At 38.8% G+C, this 12,717-nt stretch overlaps 1 protein-coding gene across 9 annotated transcripts in view; it reads right to left on the bottom strand.

Moving 5' to 3' along the window:
* The window catches only part of celf5a (cugbp, Elav-like family member 5a), a 293,357-nt gene that overhangs the window by 133,364 nt on the left and 147,276 nt on the right, over window positions 1-12,717 (bottom strand). For all 9 annotated transcript variants that reach the window (XM_017712058.2, XM_017712062.2, XM_017712056.2 and 6 more), the window contains exon 3: window positions 1,230-1,278. In XM_017712058.2, coding sequence (XP_017567547.2) covers window positions 1,230-1,278 — 49 coding nt within the window. The remainder of the gene's footprint in view (window positions 1-1,229; window positions 1,279-12,717) is intronic.

The following is a 12,717-nucleotide window of genomic DNA, read 5'->3' as shown; positions in this document are numbered from 1 at the left end:
AATATGGCGACTTTACAGCAGAAGGAAAAAACCTTCTGAACTTGTGGAAGCTTTGCAAAAAAAATTTTATTTCATTTTATTTAGTGTGTTCATCATGAAATTTTGACCCAATAAAAAGAGTTAATTGAAATTATGCAATAATGCATCGTCATTCTAAGAGCATTCTGCGGTGAAGCATTCCAAAGCCTTGGCTGAAGCTGAGGTAGGATGCATTCTTGGCCGCTAAGTCATAGAAGGCTGTTCCAAAGTAAAGGATCCTTCATATACAGCCTAGAAATGCAGCCTACGTTTGGAGTGATTTCAAGGATGCAACTGATGTGTCCCTCCAGACCTTTGCTTACCCACAGTTCTCTGCACACAGACGACACAAAGGAAAAAAAAAACAGCACTACCTAAATGGCGCAAACTAAGCCATTGGAGCAGAGCGTGTTTTAAAATATAAGTTGTTCATGTTCTTGAATTCATCTTCATTACTTTATAAAGTGCAAAATGAAAACTGTGAATAGGTGAAGCTAAACTGCCGGCTGAATAGACAGATATAATTTAAGGGTGTTGGTTTTCATGATATCACAAAAACAATGAATTTGAAAAAAAATGGAAGAAAATCCACTTTTTTCAATATATTCCAGTCACAGTATGCAGTGATGCAACATTGTGTAGCCCCACTACCAAAACACGATGCATGTGCACGTCAACATGCACCCAGATCCACATACAGTAAAAACCAGATCACATGGACAATATCAAAAGAGAGTGAATTAAGGGTGAGTAAATGAAGGTCTTGGCAAAGACCTGGCAATATAATTGATTGTTTGGTAAGCTGTGCATCCTTCTCCACCCAACCCCCACATCCCAATGGCGTTTACACCTCTTGTTTACAATACACCCCCTCTGCTTGACCAGACATCTAGTTGGGAGTTCGGAGCCCAGGGCTGCTGTCCCAATATCCCAGCTAATTACTTTTTAATTTACAGTGTGTCGTTAATGGGCTTGGCAAGGGGAGCAAGGTTAGACAGGCAGCAGAAGCCACTTCCTTTCCATTCAGTACAAGCACGTCCTGCTTAATTAAAATGAATACTCTGGACATCCATCAGACAGACACAGAGTGAGTGAGTGAGTAAGCGAGAGAGAGAAGAACATAGGGGGAAAGAAAAGCAGAGAGAAGGAGAAAAAATCAGCGAGTGCAAACACAGCAATGTAAAAAGCGTGAGAAAAGGGAAGACAACTACCTCCACGGCTCTCGCTGTCGGCCGGCTTCACCTGGATGGGGCGAGTCATCTGTGAAGGAAAACAAAAACAAGCAAGAAACACAAAGGTTAGTGCAGGCATTTGTTAGCAAGAGCGGCTAACAGACTCCAAAGTGTCAAGTGATTCTCCATCGCCAAGACCACCTCAGGGCAGGACGGTTTTGTAGGCTCTACAGCAAACAGAGAAGAAGACCAAAGAAAACACAACAAAGAAGATGTACGCTGTCCAAAAGTTTGCTCTGTTTATACTGCCATGCGTGCTCAGGAGCAGTATGGCAGTAATGGTGAAGGTGAAGTGAAATGCAACAACAATAAAAGTGGAGGCCGCCTCAGGAGAGGGGGAGATCAATGCGGCTCTATTGATCCCTGGCCCTTAGGCTGTGGAGAGTGTCTGGCTGCGAAGGATTCTGTGGTTAGGAGGGCTCAGAGTAATCCACTAGAACCTGATAAGAATGGCATTTGTTGGATTAGAAACCTCTGTCACTACAGTCTTTGTGTCTTATATATTTTCTTCCCAGTATTTCTATAGCTTGATCTCTTTTTTCATTATTCTTCACTGGCTTCCAACTGCAAAAACCTAAGAAGCAAGAACATTTTGGCCCCTGCATCCTTTGCTGACCATCTCAAACAGAAATTACTAAGCAAGCAGCCAAAAAAGCTGATTAAAGATGTTAATCAAGTTAATCAAAAGCCAAAGCCAAAGTGAAAAGGAGCAAATGCAATTTATTACTAAAATATTTAGGCATCTTTACTTCATGACAGACTCTATATGTCTGTCTGCCCTGTGATGGATTGGCAACCTGTCTGGGCTCTTTCCTGATTCCACCTAATGACTGCTGGGATAGGTTCCAGCATCCACCACTACCCAGAAGAATAAGCAGTTTAGAAAATAGCTGCTTCCAAATTCAGGAGCTGCGTCCCAATTCAGGGGCTGCATCCTTCGGAGGCTGCATTTGAAGTGGCGCGACTAGGCTTTCCCATTTCGAAAGCTCTTTCATATGCAGCCAAGCAATGTGTCCTTCTTTTCCTTGGTAATGAAGGATTCAACAAGTGGATCCTTTGCCAGTCAGCATATCTCAAGGTTCATTGCGTGCTGCTGAGGATTCGAGAACATGGCAGCGTCAGCAGAGGAGCAAACTTACTTTTTACATGTAAGTATCGGGTTTAAACTCAGTCAAAAAGCTAATGACGAAAAAAAAGTAAGCCAATGTGGTCTGAAGCAAAACTTACACCAATCTTTTGTTTATTTCTTTTTTTAAAGAGCAAGGAGTGAAAGTGTTGGCCTGATCATCAGGAGGTCACGAGTTTGATCCCTGGTGATGCTACATTGGGAGTCCAAGAGATGACAATTGGCCTCACTCTCTGAGAGCACAGGATGCCCCCTTCTTCTCCCCACCACTACTCAACACTATGCTAGTCAGATAGCTCGACCAACTGCGTTTGGCTGTCCAAAGTCGTTGCGTGACCGAAAAGATGCAGTGGCGGGTTTCACAAGCCTCGGAAGAAGCCTGTGCTAGGCTTCACCCTCCTAGTGTTGATATTATAGTGTGATCTAACTAGTGGATGGGAAAATAGAAGAAAGAAAATAAGGGAAAAAAGACTAACCAAAGACCCAAAGATACTGAAAACTAAAAGACAGAGAGTGTTCAATAACAAAGCCTGACTTAAAAAGACTCTTACTTAGCTCTAAAGGAAAGCAGCTAGTGCTAAAATTAAAAGATGTCCACTGATGAACACCATCATTCAGAATAAGTCACTCCAAAGTCATCACAACACTGAAGTTTAAAGATGACTAATTTCAATACTTCAAAAGAAATGAGTCTGTCTCGTACCATTTACGCTAATCCTCCATTGACTCAGGAGCTTTTAATCGATCCATAACAAATTGCTAATAGCAGCACAGCAGGCTGAATTTTGATGAAGAGCAAGGATTTGTAGACTCATGCCAAGGTTTCTGAATCCTCGGCTATCCAAAACCTCTTTTTTATTACTGCGGCAACAGCTTTGCTCCCACACGGATCCAGACTGAAAGAAGCCCTGAAAGCCCCTGAAAAATGTTCGTGAGAGTCCAGGATCAACATTTTTTCTCTCCATCCAACATATTTTCTTTTACTGTCCAACTCTGGAGGCGAGCAGAAAAAGGTCAGTTTTAAAGACAGGCCAGTCTCATAAAAGCATGACTTGTTCAAGGAGAAACACCATAATGGGATTTTAAAACGGCTTAATAACATGCTGATATATGGGGGAGAGGGCCAGGCCGGATTCATTAAGTACTAAACGTATCCATTTTCACCTTGAGGAACTGAATAACCTTCCTCTCAGGAATTATTCCATAAATTTATACATCGTAAATAATAACTAGCTGGGGCTAAGCCTGCTGGGAAGAGTGGGGAAAGGGGAAGATGTTAGGATGTCCCGGGTCTGAGTTCAGGAGCACTGGCTCTTTGTCTTGTGCTTAATGTAGCTAGCAGATAGCGTCCAATTTAAAAAAACAAACAATAGGTGAAATAAATATGTATCTACAGGTTGTGATTCAACCACATGGACACATCCTAACAGAAAATACTGTTGTCCATAGGGAACCTTCAGGGCCTTCTAGGCCTTCAGAGGCCTAATCAGTTTTGTGAAATTATATATATATATATATATATATATATATATATATATATATATATGTGTGTGTGTGTGTAAATTGTAATTCATTTTTATTTAATAGAATCATCATACTATTTTTTTTTTTTGTGCGTATGTATCTCCCACTGGTTAGGACTTCAGGAGCTGAACTGGAGGCGTAACATGTCAGATTAAGTACCAACATAACTATAAATTTAAGAGTTAGGAATTACACTGTAAAAAATTAGCTCATCAGATCAACCTAAAAAATGAACTCATTTTATTAAAGAAACTAGTTTTAATCAACTCACAAAACTCACAGATTTAAAGAATCATTCATTCAAAGTATTTCTTTATGTTGAATAAAACTAGCTTTTTTTTGGTTGATCTTATGAGCCCTTTTTACAGTGTAGGATACTGGAATCAAGCAATCATTTTTTACAGTGGGTAAGATCAATGTTCTGTTATAAAGCATCTTTCTAGACTGTAAGTCCGAGATATGTCACTGACTGTGAGCATGAATGGCAGTCTGACTAAAGCATTTTGTTCCCTTGTTAGAAATGAAAAACAGCAGCAGCATTTTGCCAGCACTCTTCACCATAAGTCAAGGTAAAACTGCTAAAAGTAATAAAATATATGCTGATATTTTGTCACAAGCTACAAATAATACATGTAATTGCACTGTAAAAAGTGACTTGTCAGATCTACTTAAAAAATTACTTCATGTGGTAACAAGCAATTGAACTAGTCTAATTCTACATTGATTGAAGGAATCGTTCAATCAAAGTATTTCTTTGAGTTGAATAGAAGTACTTAATTCACTTTCTATGGTGTGTTAAACAAGCTTCTGATATTTGCATTTAATTTAAAACCAACAAGAACATGCACTGTCAAAAATGGATCACCAATTCAACTTTTAAAAATTACTTCATGGCGTAACACTTCAATTAGTAAACTAAATAACTAAAAGTAAACAAATTTTATTCATCCTAAATAAATACTTTGAATGAAGATTCTTTCAATTCATGTCATTTTTAGTTGAATAAAACTAATTAAATTACTTACAGAAGTCTGGAGAGGCTGTGGACTGTTGCGATAATTTTCTAGATTGTTATCTTTAGATAAAAAGATAAGTAACTTGTTATTTCAAGAGAAAAATTTTGTTATTTTGAGATAGCAAAATAACTCAAAATATCTCAAAAGAATTAATAATTAAAAACAAAATAATAAGTAATATATAATAATAAATAATAAGTTCAGAAAAGTATAACTACCTCATGGCCTCTCCAGACTTCTGTACATGAAGTAATTTTTTAGTTTTTTTTGATCTTACAAGCTATTTTTTACAGGGTGTAAATGGTCAATAGCTTGGTGCTAACATACTACTAGAATCCCATAGATATCCCAGCAGAAATCTGCCTTACCGTGGAGCTATTTTTTTCCACATTTTTGGACACATTTTGACATTTATGGCCTGAACTGAAGGCCTAGCTCTAGTTACGGTTCTCCATTATTTTTACCTGATGTATATATGGCATGTTACTGTATTCTATTCTATGCACTCTATAAATTGCATTGTTTAAAATCTTACATGAAAGTAATTCAATTGACTGGACTCACTGTGAAATCTGATATTTGACAGTGCACTGAATCACTTTTTTATCCCTGCTTTTCTTTATTTCATAAGGGAACTGTTTACTCTCCATCTCAGCAACTACTGTATGTAAATATAAATAAATAAATAAATAAATAATCTCCAGCTCTTCAGGAAACATTCCCATCTCCAGCAAATCGCTTGACATCAAACACAAACAGTGGTGCCGGTGAAGTGCCTGACATCAGACGGAATAGCTGCATTCATCTGTGCATGGCAATGCGCATGCAACACTGCAAACGCAACACGCTGTAATAGAGGTTACGTCTGTTGCTGTGGCTTCCTCCATTTCTCCAACTGCCTCATCGACTTCATCACGAAGATGGATTCCAGAAATGACAGTGTTATTCATGAGGTTTATGGATGCAGGTGAATGTAGTAACTGTCCAGGCTGTAAAACGCTGCTGTTGGATGTTTGCTTGCAAGGGGAAATAAGTGGCACCATATCCTCATGTACAGATTCAGTTCACTACAATTTTCTCACCTCTAATGGTATCATTGCAGTTATCAATCCTGATCCTGAACTAGGCCAGAGATCACCTACGTTCCAATCAAAATGGAGATATTTCTGAGAATATTAGATAATCCACACATAAAGAAGCAGCAACTCAAAGGGGGAGTGAAAAAAAAAAAACAGGGTTTCCAAAATTTTAGTTTAAAAAAATGACTAAAATGGGGCTCCTAACAACCATGCAGGACCTATTCATTCATAAAAAACTGTCCCTACTAGATAAACAGCGATTAGATCTTTCATCTTTGAGAGTAGAAAATCACACACCACTCAGATCTGCTTGAGATCTGAAAAAATCCACAGGTGTTTCTGTTCATCCTTCCACTGTGAGAAGACAACTCGGTGCTATGGTTCTGAAAGGATGTGTAGCTGTCAAGAAGCCCTCATTGCGAAAAGATAACAGACAAAAAAGCTTATAAAAGAAAAACATTTACAAATCAAACAAAGAAACAAAGGAGCTGCTGGTGTTCTCAGAACAATGGACTGTCCACCCCAGAGTCCAGACCTCAACATCACTGAATGTGAGGTAATTTGGATCATGAGAAGCAGAAAATGCAACCAACTTCTAAGACTGAACTGTGAGGAAAAATAAAAAACTGAAGGCAAGTCTCCAGAAAAAAAAATGGACAGTGTAATAAAGACAAAGGACGGACAATCTATACAAAAATACTGTTTTGATTTGTCTAAGGTTTCTGTAATTTTCTACGAAATAATATAAATGAAGCGTGGTCTCTGATTTTGCACAGTACTGTGGATGTGATGTCCCTGTTTTGTACACAAACTGCAAAGCTAATGGCACTACCAGGTAATGGGAGATCTTGGCCACCAGTTTAGCATTGCACAAACTGCATCTCTAAACCATTATCTGCTTCAAAAGCATATTAAACTGCTAAATCATCTCAAACAGGCTTGTTTATATGGTTTCTGACACTGTAGAACATACAGTTATCCATAACCATGGATAGAAATCTGTTGCACAGCTAAAACCAGAAGTATCTGTGATCTGAATTCGGTCCATTCTGTCTGTTTCTATAGATAATTGCAAGTCATGAAGTGGCTCTGCTCTAATACTGTGTTCACAGCCACAATACACATACACTCACATAAAGACAGAAAACAAAGACTAGCAGTTGATGAACTCATGCGGTTGTCAGGGAAACCATTCATTCAGCCTGGGCCCTGAGAGAGCTCCCTGCCTTTCTCTGCTGCTCTGTGCGCTCATACTCTGAGCTTTCTTTACTCATATGATAAACTGGAGACACAGAGGGGATCACCTTCTGGAGCCATGCTCCTCAAATAACAACGTGTTCTAATGTGATGCATTCAAGGAGGTTTCTGTGCACGGAAACATCAACTGCATGAAGTTGCGAGAGAACAGGGGATGGGGTGTAAAGGGGGAGAGAGCAAGAGAGAGGCAGAGAGAAAGAGAGAGAGACATGCCTGCAACTGCCAGATAAGATTGCTACTCAGCTCCTCAGCTGAGTGACACTTTGTCGGTCTAGACTCCGCCCTAAAGCTCCCACACATATGCCGATGGAGTCGGCCTAGCAGAAATGCACACGCTTCTGCTGCTCCTCGCAGAGTGCTTCCCACAGCAAAAGCACAGACATCCCTGCGTTCGCCAAGCTGTTGTTTGAACTCGGCGGAACAATTCGAATCCCCCCGTGTCCCAACAGGAGTGTGTCGACCACGTCTACATCCGTTTATGATGATACACAGGGACTGGCGCTCCCCTGGTTAGACTAGAAACTCTCCACATCCTCCTCGGGATCGGATTTGAATGGATTCTTTGCTTTTTTTCGGGGAGAATAAAGCACCCCTGCCTCTTCATCCTTGTCTGTTTTTGTGTAAACAAACAAAATAGAACCCTGATGTTTTCTATAAGAATTTTTGGAACAGAGGCCATTCAAATTGTGTGCGGGGAGGGGGGGCATTATTTTGCTAGAGGCTTCAAGTGCAATATGTGGCAAAAGTATTCGGACAGCTCCCCTAATTATTCAGTTCAGGTGTTTTAGCCATAGACATTGCTAACAGGTACAATGCAATCTCTGTAGGCACTATTGCTAACACTGGCAATGACCGTCATAGGATGTCACCTTTGCCACAAGTGTGAAATTTGTGCCCTGCTAGATCTGCCCTAGTCAACTGTAAGTGCTATTATAGTGAAATGGAAAAATTCAGAAGCAACCACTCAGCCACAAAGCAGTAAACCATGCATATGCAACTGTGCATAGTGAATAAAAAAATGCCTATCCCCTGTTGTTTATCAACAAATGGAACTCCTACTTTGCAAGACCTGATAGACCACCTAAACTGTCACATCAGATAAACATCAATTAAAGCTTTTATCTTTGAGAGAGAGAGGAGAAAATTAAGCTCCACTCTTACTTCACATCTGAAAGAATCCGCATGTGTTTCTGTCCATCCTTCCACTGAGAAGACAATTCAGCACTATGGGTGTGAAAGGATGTTTAGTTGTCAAAATTAGCAAACTAAGAAGATGCTGGCGTTCTCAGAACAACAGACTGACCACCCAACCACAAAAATGTGGGATTATTTGGACCGTGAAAAGCAGAAAATGTGACCAATTTCTAAGACTGAATTTTGGAGGTGTGGAAAAACATCTCTGCAGGTTTTCTATGAAAACCTGAAAGTGAGTCTCTTCAAAAGAAACTATCATCAAGGGTGGACACACTAAATAAAGAATATTTGTTCATTTCCTGATGTGACAAAAATGAATAATGTATACTTAATAGCCATTTTGACTTGAAACTAAATAAATGAAGAGTGGCCTTTGACTGTACTGTATTGTGTTTATATCTACCCCTGTCAAATAAAGGGACAGATTGTCATAAGGCAAATGATTGATTACAGCTTGCTGGGCTTTTCTGTATGCAGATTGAGGACAATCAGAATGTTACAGGCTGCAAATCTGGACCACGTCTGCTTGCTTCCATATATGACAAATGACCAGTAAATCTGTTGGTTTTGCAGTGTCGTGTGACCATTCATACAGAGAGCAGCTGCTGGAGACAATATTAATGGTTTGTTTTCATGATGCATACCATGATTCTTAGTTATTGTGCAAAATGAGTGAAAATATATTCATTTATTCATTTTGATCTTGCTCATATAGGACACTAAAACACTTTGCACTTTATTTACTTTTTTCTTCACTATAGCTTTATGTGCACCCATAAAGCTGCAGTGAGGAAATTATTCTCTCACAATGTGGACAAATCAAACTGAGAAATATTAACTGGTTCATCATTAGTCAGCGGTTAAATGTATGTAATACTGTTAACAGCTCTGCATGTTTTTGAACTAGGTCAGGGGTCGGCAACATGTGGCTCCGAAGCTGCATGTGGATATTTTACTCCTTGTTGCAACTCCACAGCAGATTTTTAGGTAAAAATAAAATAATCCTTCTTTTCAGTAAAATAAGGCTCTGCTGATCGTTTAATACAGTTTTAACAATAAATGGTCTTACATGCTGGAGTTAATGTAGAACTTGAACCTAGAAGGTTGGTGCATAGGCTGCTGGTCACCATAGCAACACAGACAATCTCACCTAACTAATAGCTAACAAAACAGCAAAGAGAGAGATTTAAGACATATATTGATCATTTGGAGACAAATGGACTTCTCTGCATTTCTGTGCACTCCAGCTGGTTTGCTAATATGTTTAATGTGCACTGAGAAACTGTCAAAGACAAAAAAATTTACGAAGCTGAAGTCAGCCTCTCGTTCGAATTCTCCCATTCCACCTTAAATGGTGCAGCAGCTACATTCAGGCACTATTTAAGGTGGAACAGGAAAACATGAACAAGAAGCTGGCAAATGAGAAGCTGACTTCAGCCTCCTAAAAAAAACAAACGTTGAGAGACATTTTACAAGAAACAAATCTACTTTTGAGGAAAAGTTTCCTGCTGGAGATGCGAGAATAGCAGCTATCGCTGAGTGAAAGCTTAAAACAGAGCAAAATCAGTCTGTATTTTCATTTATATTTTCAGCCTACTCTAGGACATTAGCACTACCAAGGTGGTAAAACGTTATTTAAAGTAAAATGGACATAAAATATGACTCCAAGGTGGATTGATTTTTGTTGAACCACAAAATGGCTCTTCTTAACATTTAGGTTGGGTTCCATATTCTTGCCACAAATGTGTTCTTTCACACTATTGTGAGGTTGGTCATGTTTTACAGAACTTTGGCAAGTCATTATTCTGTTATTCCATTATTCCATTACCCCATAAATCCGTTATCAATCCGCATTAACTAAGACCCCAATTACAATGAAGTTGGGACATTGTGTAAAACATAAATTTTCAACCTATATTCAATTGAATACACTACAAAGGCAAGATATTTAATGTTCAAACGGATAAACTTTATTGTTTTTTGCAAATATTCACTGGGTTGTTAAAGTAATTATGAGTTTGTATACTGTTTGTTCGTGAAACAGCATAGTGCATGCAGGGCTTGTAACCGGTTGGACGTGATGTTGCCAGATCAGTAAGTCAAAAAGCAAGTCACTACGTGGTTTGGAGTTTTTCTTAGCTATACCATTTACAACAAGCATTAATTTAGCTAGCTAGCAATACTAAAACAACTAAAGCCTGTGACTTTTCTGCTTAGCCTTTAAAAAAGATATTTAAAGCTTAAAACCAATTAGGTGTCAAAAATGATGACCCTGCTTTATTCTGAGACACTGACCTTTGATGTTCATATAACATTACTTTTTAAATCAACCACAGTCTAAAATGCAAGCTTCTGGTAAATTAGCTGTATTTCTCATTTTGCTGAAGGGGATTTTTGTTGATGTTCTGTAAAGATTGTCCAATCTTGCAACAGTTGCTATGAAAGAACATTGACATGTGATCACGTTAAATAGCCAATTCTTCATAAATAAAGCCTTTAGAAGCAGGTATAAGCTCCAATATATATACAGGTAAGTATACCACCAAATCTGCCTCTCTAGCTGGATAAAAATACATTGTTTGCTAAAACTCACTCAGATCCCCTATATGAGCTCCAGTATCTTCTTTGGAAGAGTGAGCTTGTGCGCAGACTACAAAGGCAGGAGTGTGTGTATGTGTGTGTTTTCCTGATGTTTGGCCAGTTGAGGAGGGAGATAACAGCCTATCCCCTGATCATTAATAAGCATTAGCAGGCCATCAAAGCTGCCTCTCCTCTGTTATTCCTAATAGGGGAATAAACATGTTTAACTGGAGCGTCCCAGCTGTGATAATTAATATTTCCAATTATTGATTTAAAACTGTGCTGAGTGGTGACAGCCCAGGGCCTCCGCTCACCTAATAAATCTACTGCGCTACAGGAAGAGGACGAGAGGAGAGCAAGAGAGAGAGAGGTTAGATTTGATTTAATGGTGAACTCATTTGTTTTGTGGATCCTTATGGAGAAAGTGAGAGAGAGAGAGAGAGAGAGAGAGAGAGGGAGTGATCTTACAGGAGAGAGTATTCTTACAGGAGAAGGTGAAAGCGTTTTTAACTTTCTACGCAATGTACTGTATAATTTTGCACCGTGTAAAGGACAGCTGTGTTCAAATGATATAGAAAAGTAAAATGAAACTAAAATGCAGATAGTTTTTTTGTGCCCAGTGATGTTATCCCAATTACAAATTCATGTTGTCTATAAAACCTTACTCCACATCTCAGATGTCTAATTTCATAGTTCTAGTAAAAATGGCTTCATGGCAGTTACATGTCCTTTCAGACTCTAGCACTGAGTTGTCTACTCACACTGGAAGGATGGACAGAAACACCTATGGCTGGACTAACGTACCAACATTTGATCTGACCAAAAAAGGTCAAACTGAAGCATGAATTGGTTCATTTGCAGTCTTTTTTGGATGATTCAGACTTTTGGACCAATTGCAGGAAGCTGAAGCAGGTTATCATCACCCAATAAACAATAGAAGAAGAAAAAGTACTGGGAGGGAAGTAAAATGAGTTGGGACAGGGAGGAGGACATAAAATATTTAATTGTAGTTGCAATTTGGTCCAATGAGTAAGTTAAAAATCAGATTTAAAAACCTCTTAAATACGTTAAACTCATAACTTATTGTTCGAGATGATGAGGGGGCATATCTTCACCGCCCAAAGAAAAACATATATTATGTATCTCCATTTTTGTTGATTTTTTTTGGCATCATTTGGCATCACAATCACTTTACTTCAACATCATGTGAAATGTTTTCGATGAATGGACTAAAAGGAATGCTCCAAAATTACTTGGAATAAAATATCTTTAAATTGAATTACATTAAAAGTAAAGAACATTTCGCCCTCTGCTATAAAGTTACCACTTTGGAGATATTTGGTTTTCTTTGGAGAGTGACAACATAAATTTTGCTCAATTTAAAGGAAAAGGCTGCCTGTCAATTTGACAACATGCAGACATCAGACACCTGCTCCTCTACAAAACAATCAATGCCAAGTATGGGGAGATGCAGCCCACGTAGATGATGCCAACAGGATGTGGGATTATCATGCAAAGTGCAGTGTGAAACATAAACTAGTACAACATACAAAACACGAGCATTGGTTAAACCTCCAGACTTTCAGGTGTGAAAACGCTCATAGTGACAGTTTTGGTGGTTTACCAGGTCTTGCATGGCTGTTAAGAGGTCCATTTTATCTTTTAATAAAACCAGTTTTGGAAACCAATAG

This window comes from Pygocentrus nattereri, chromosome 15, assembly GCF_015220715.1.
Source record: "Pygocentrus nattereri isolate fPygNat1 chromosome 15, fPygNat1.pri, whole genome shotgun sequence".
In the NCBI taxonomy this organism is placed as follows: domain Eukaryota; kingdom Metazoa; phylum Chordata; class Actinopteri; order Characiformes; family Serrasalmidae; genus Pygocentrus; species Pygocentrus nattereri.
Note: the sequence above shows the minus strand (reverse complement) of the source record. Positions and strands in the feature narration are given on the sequence as shown.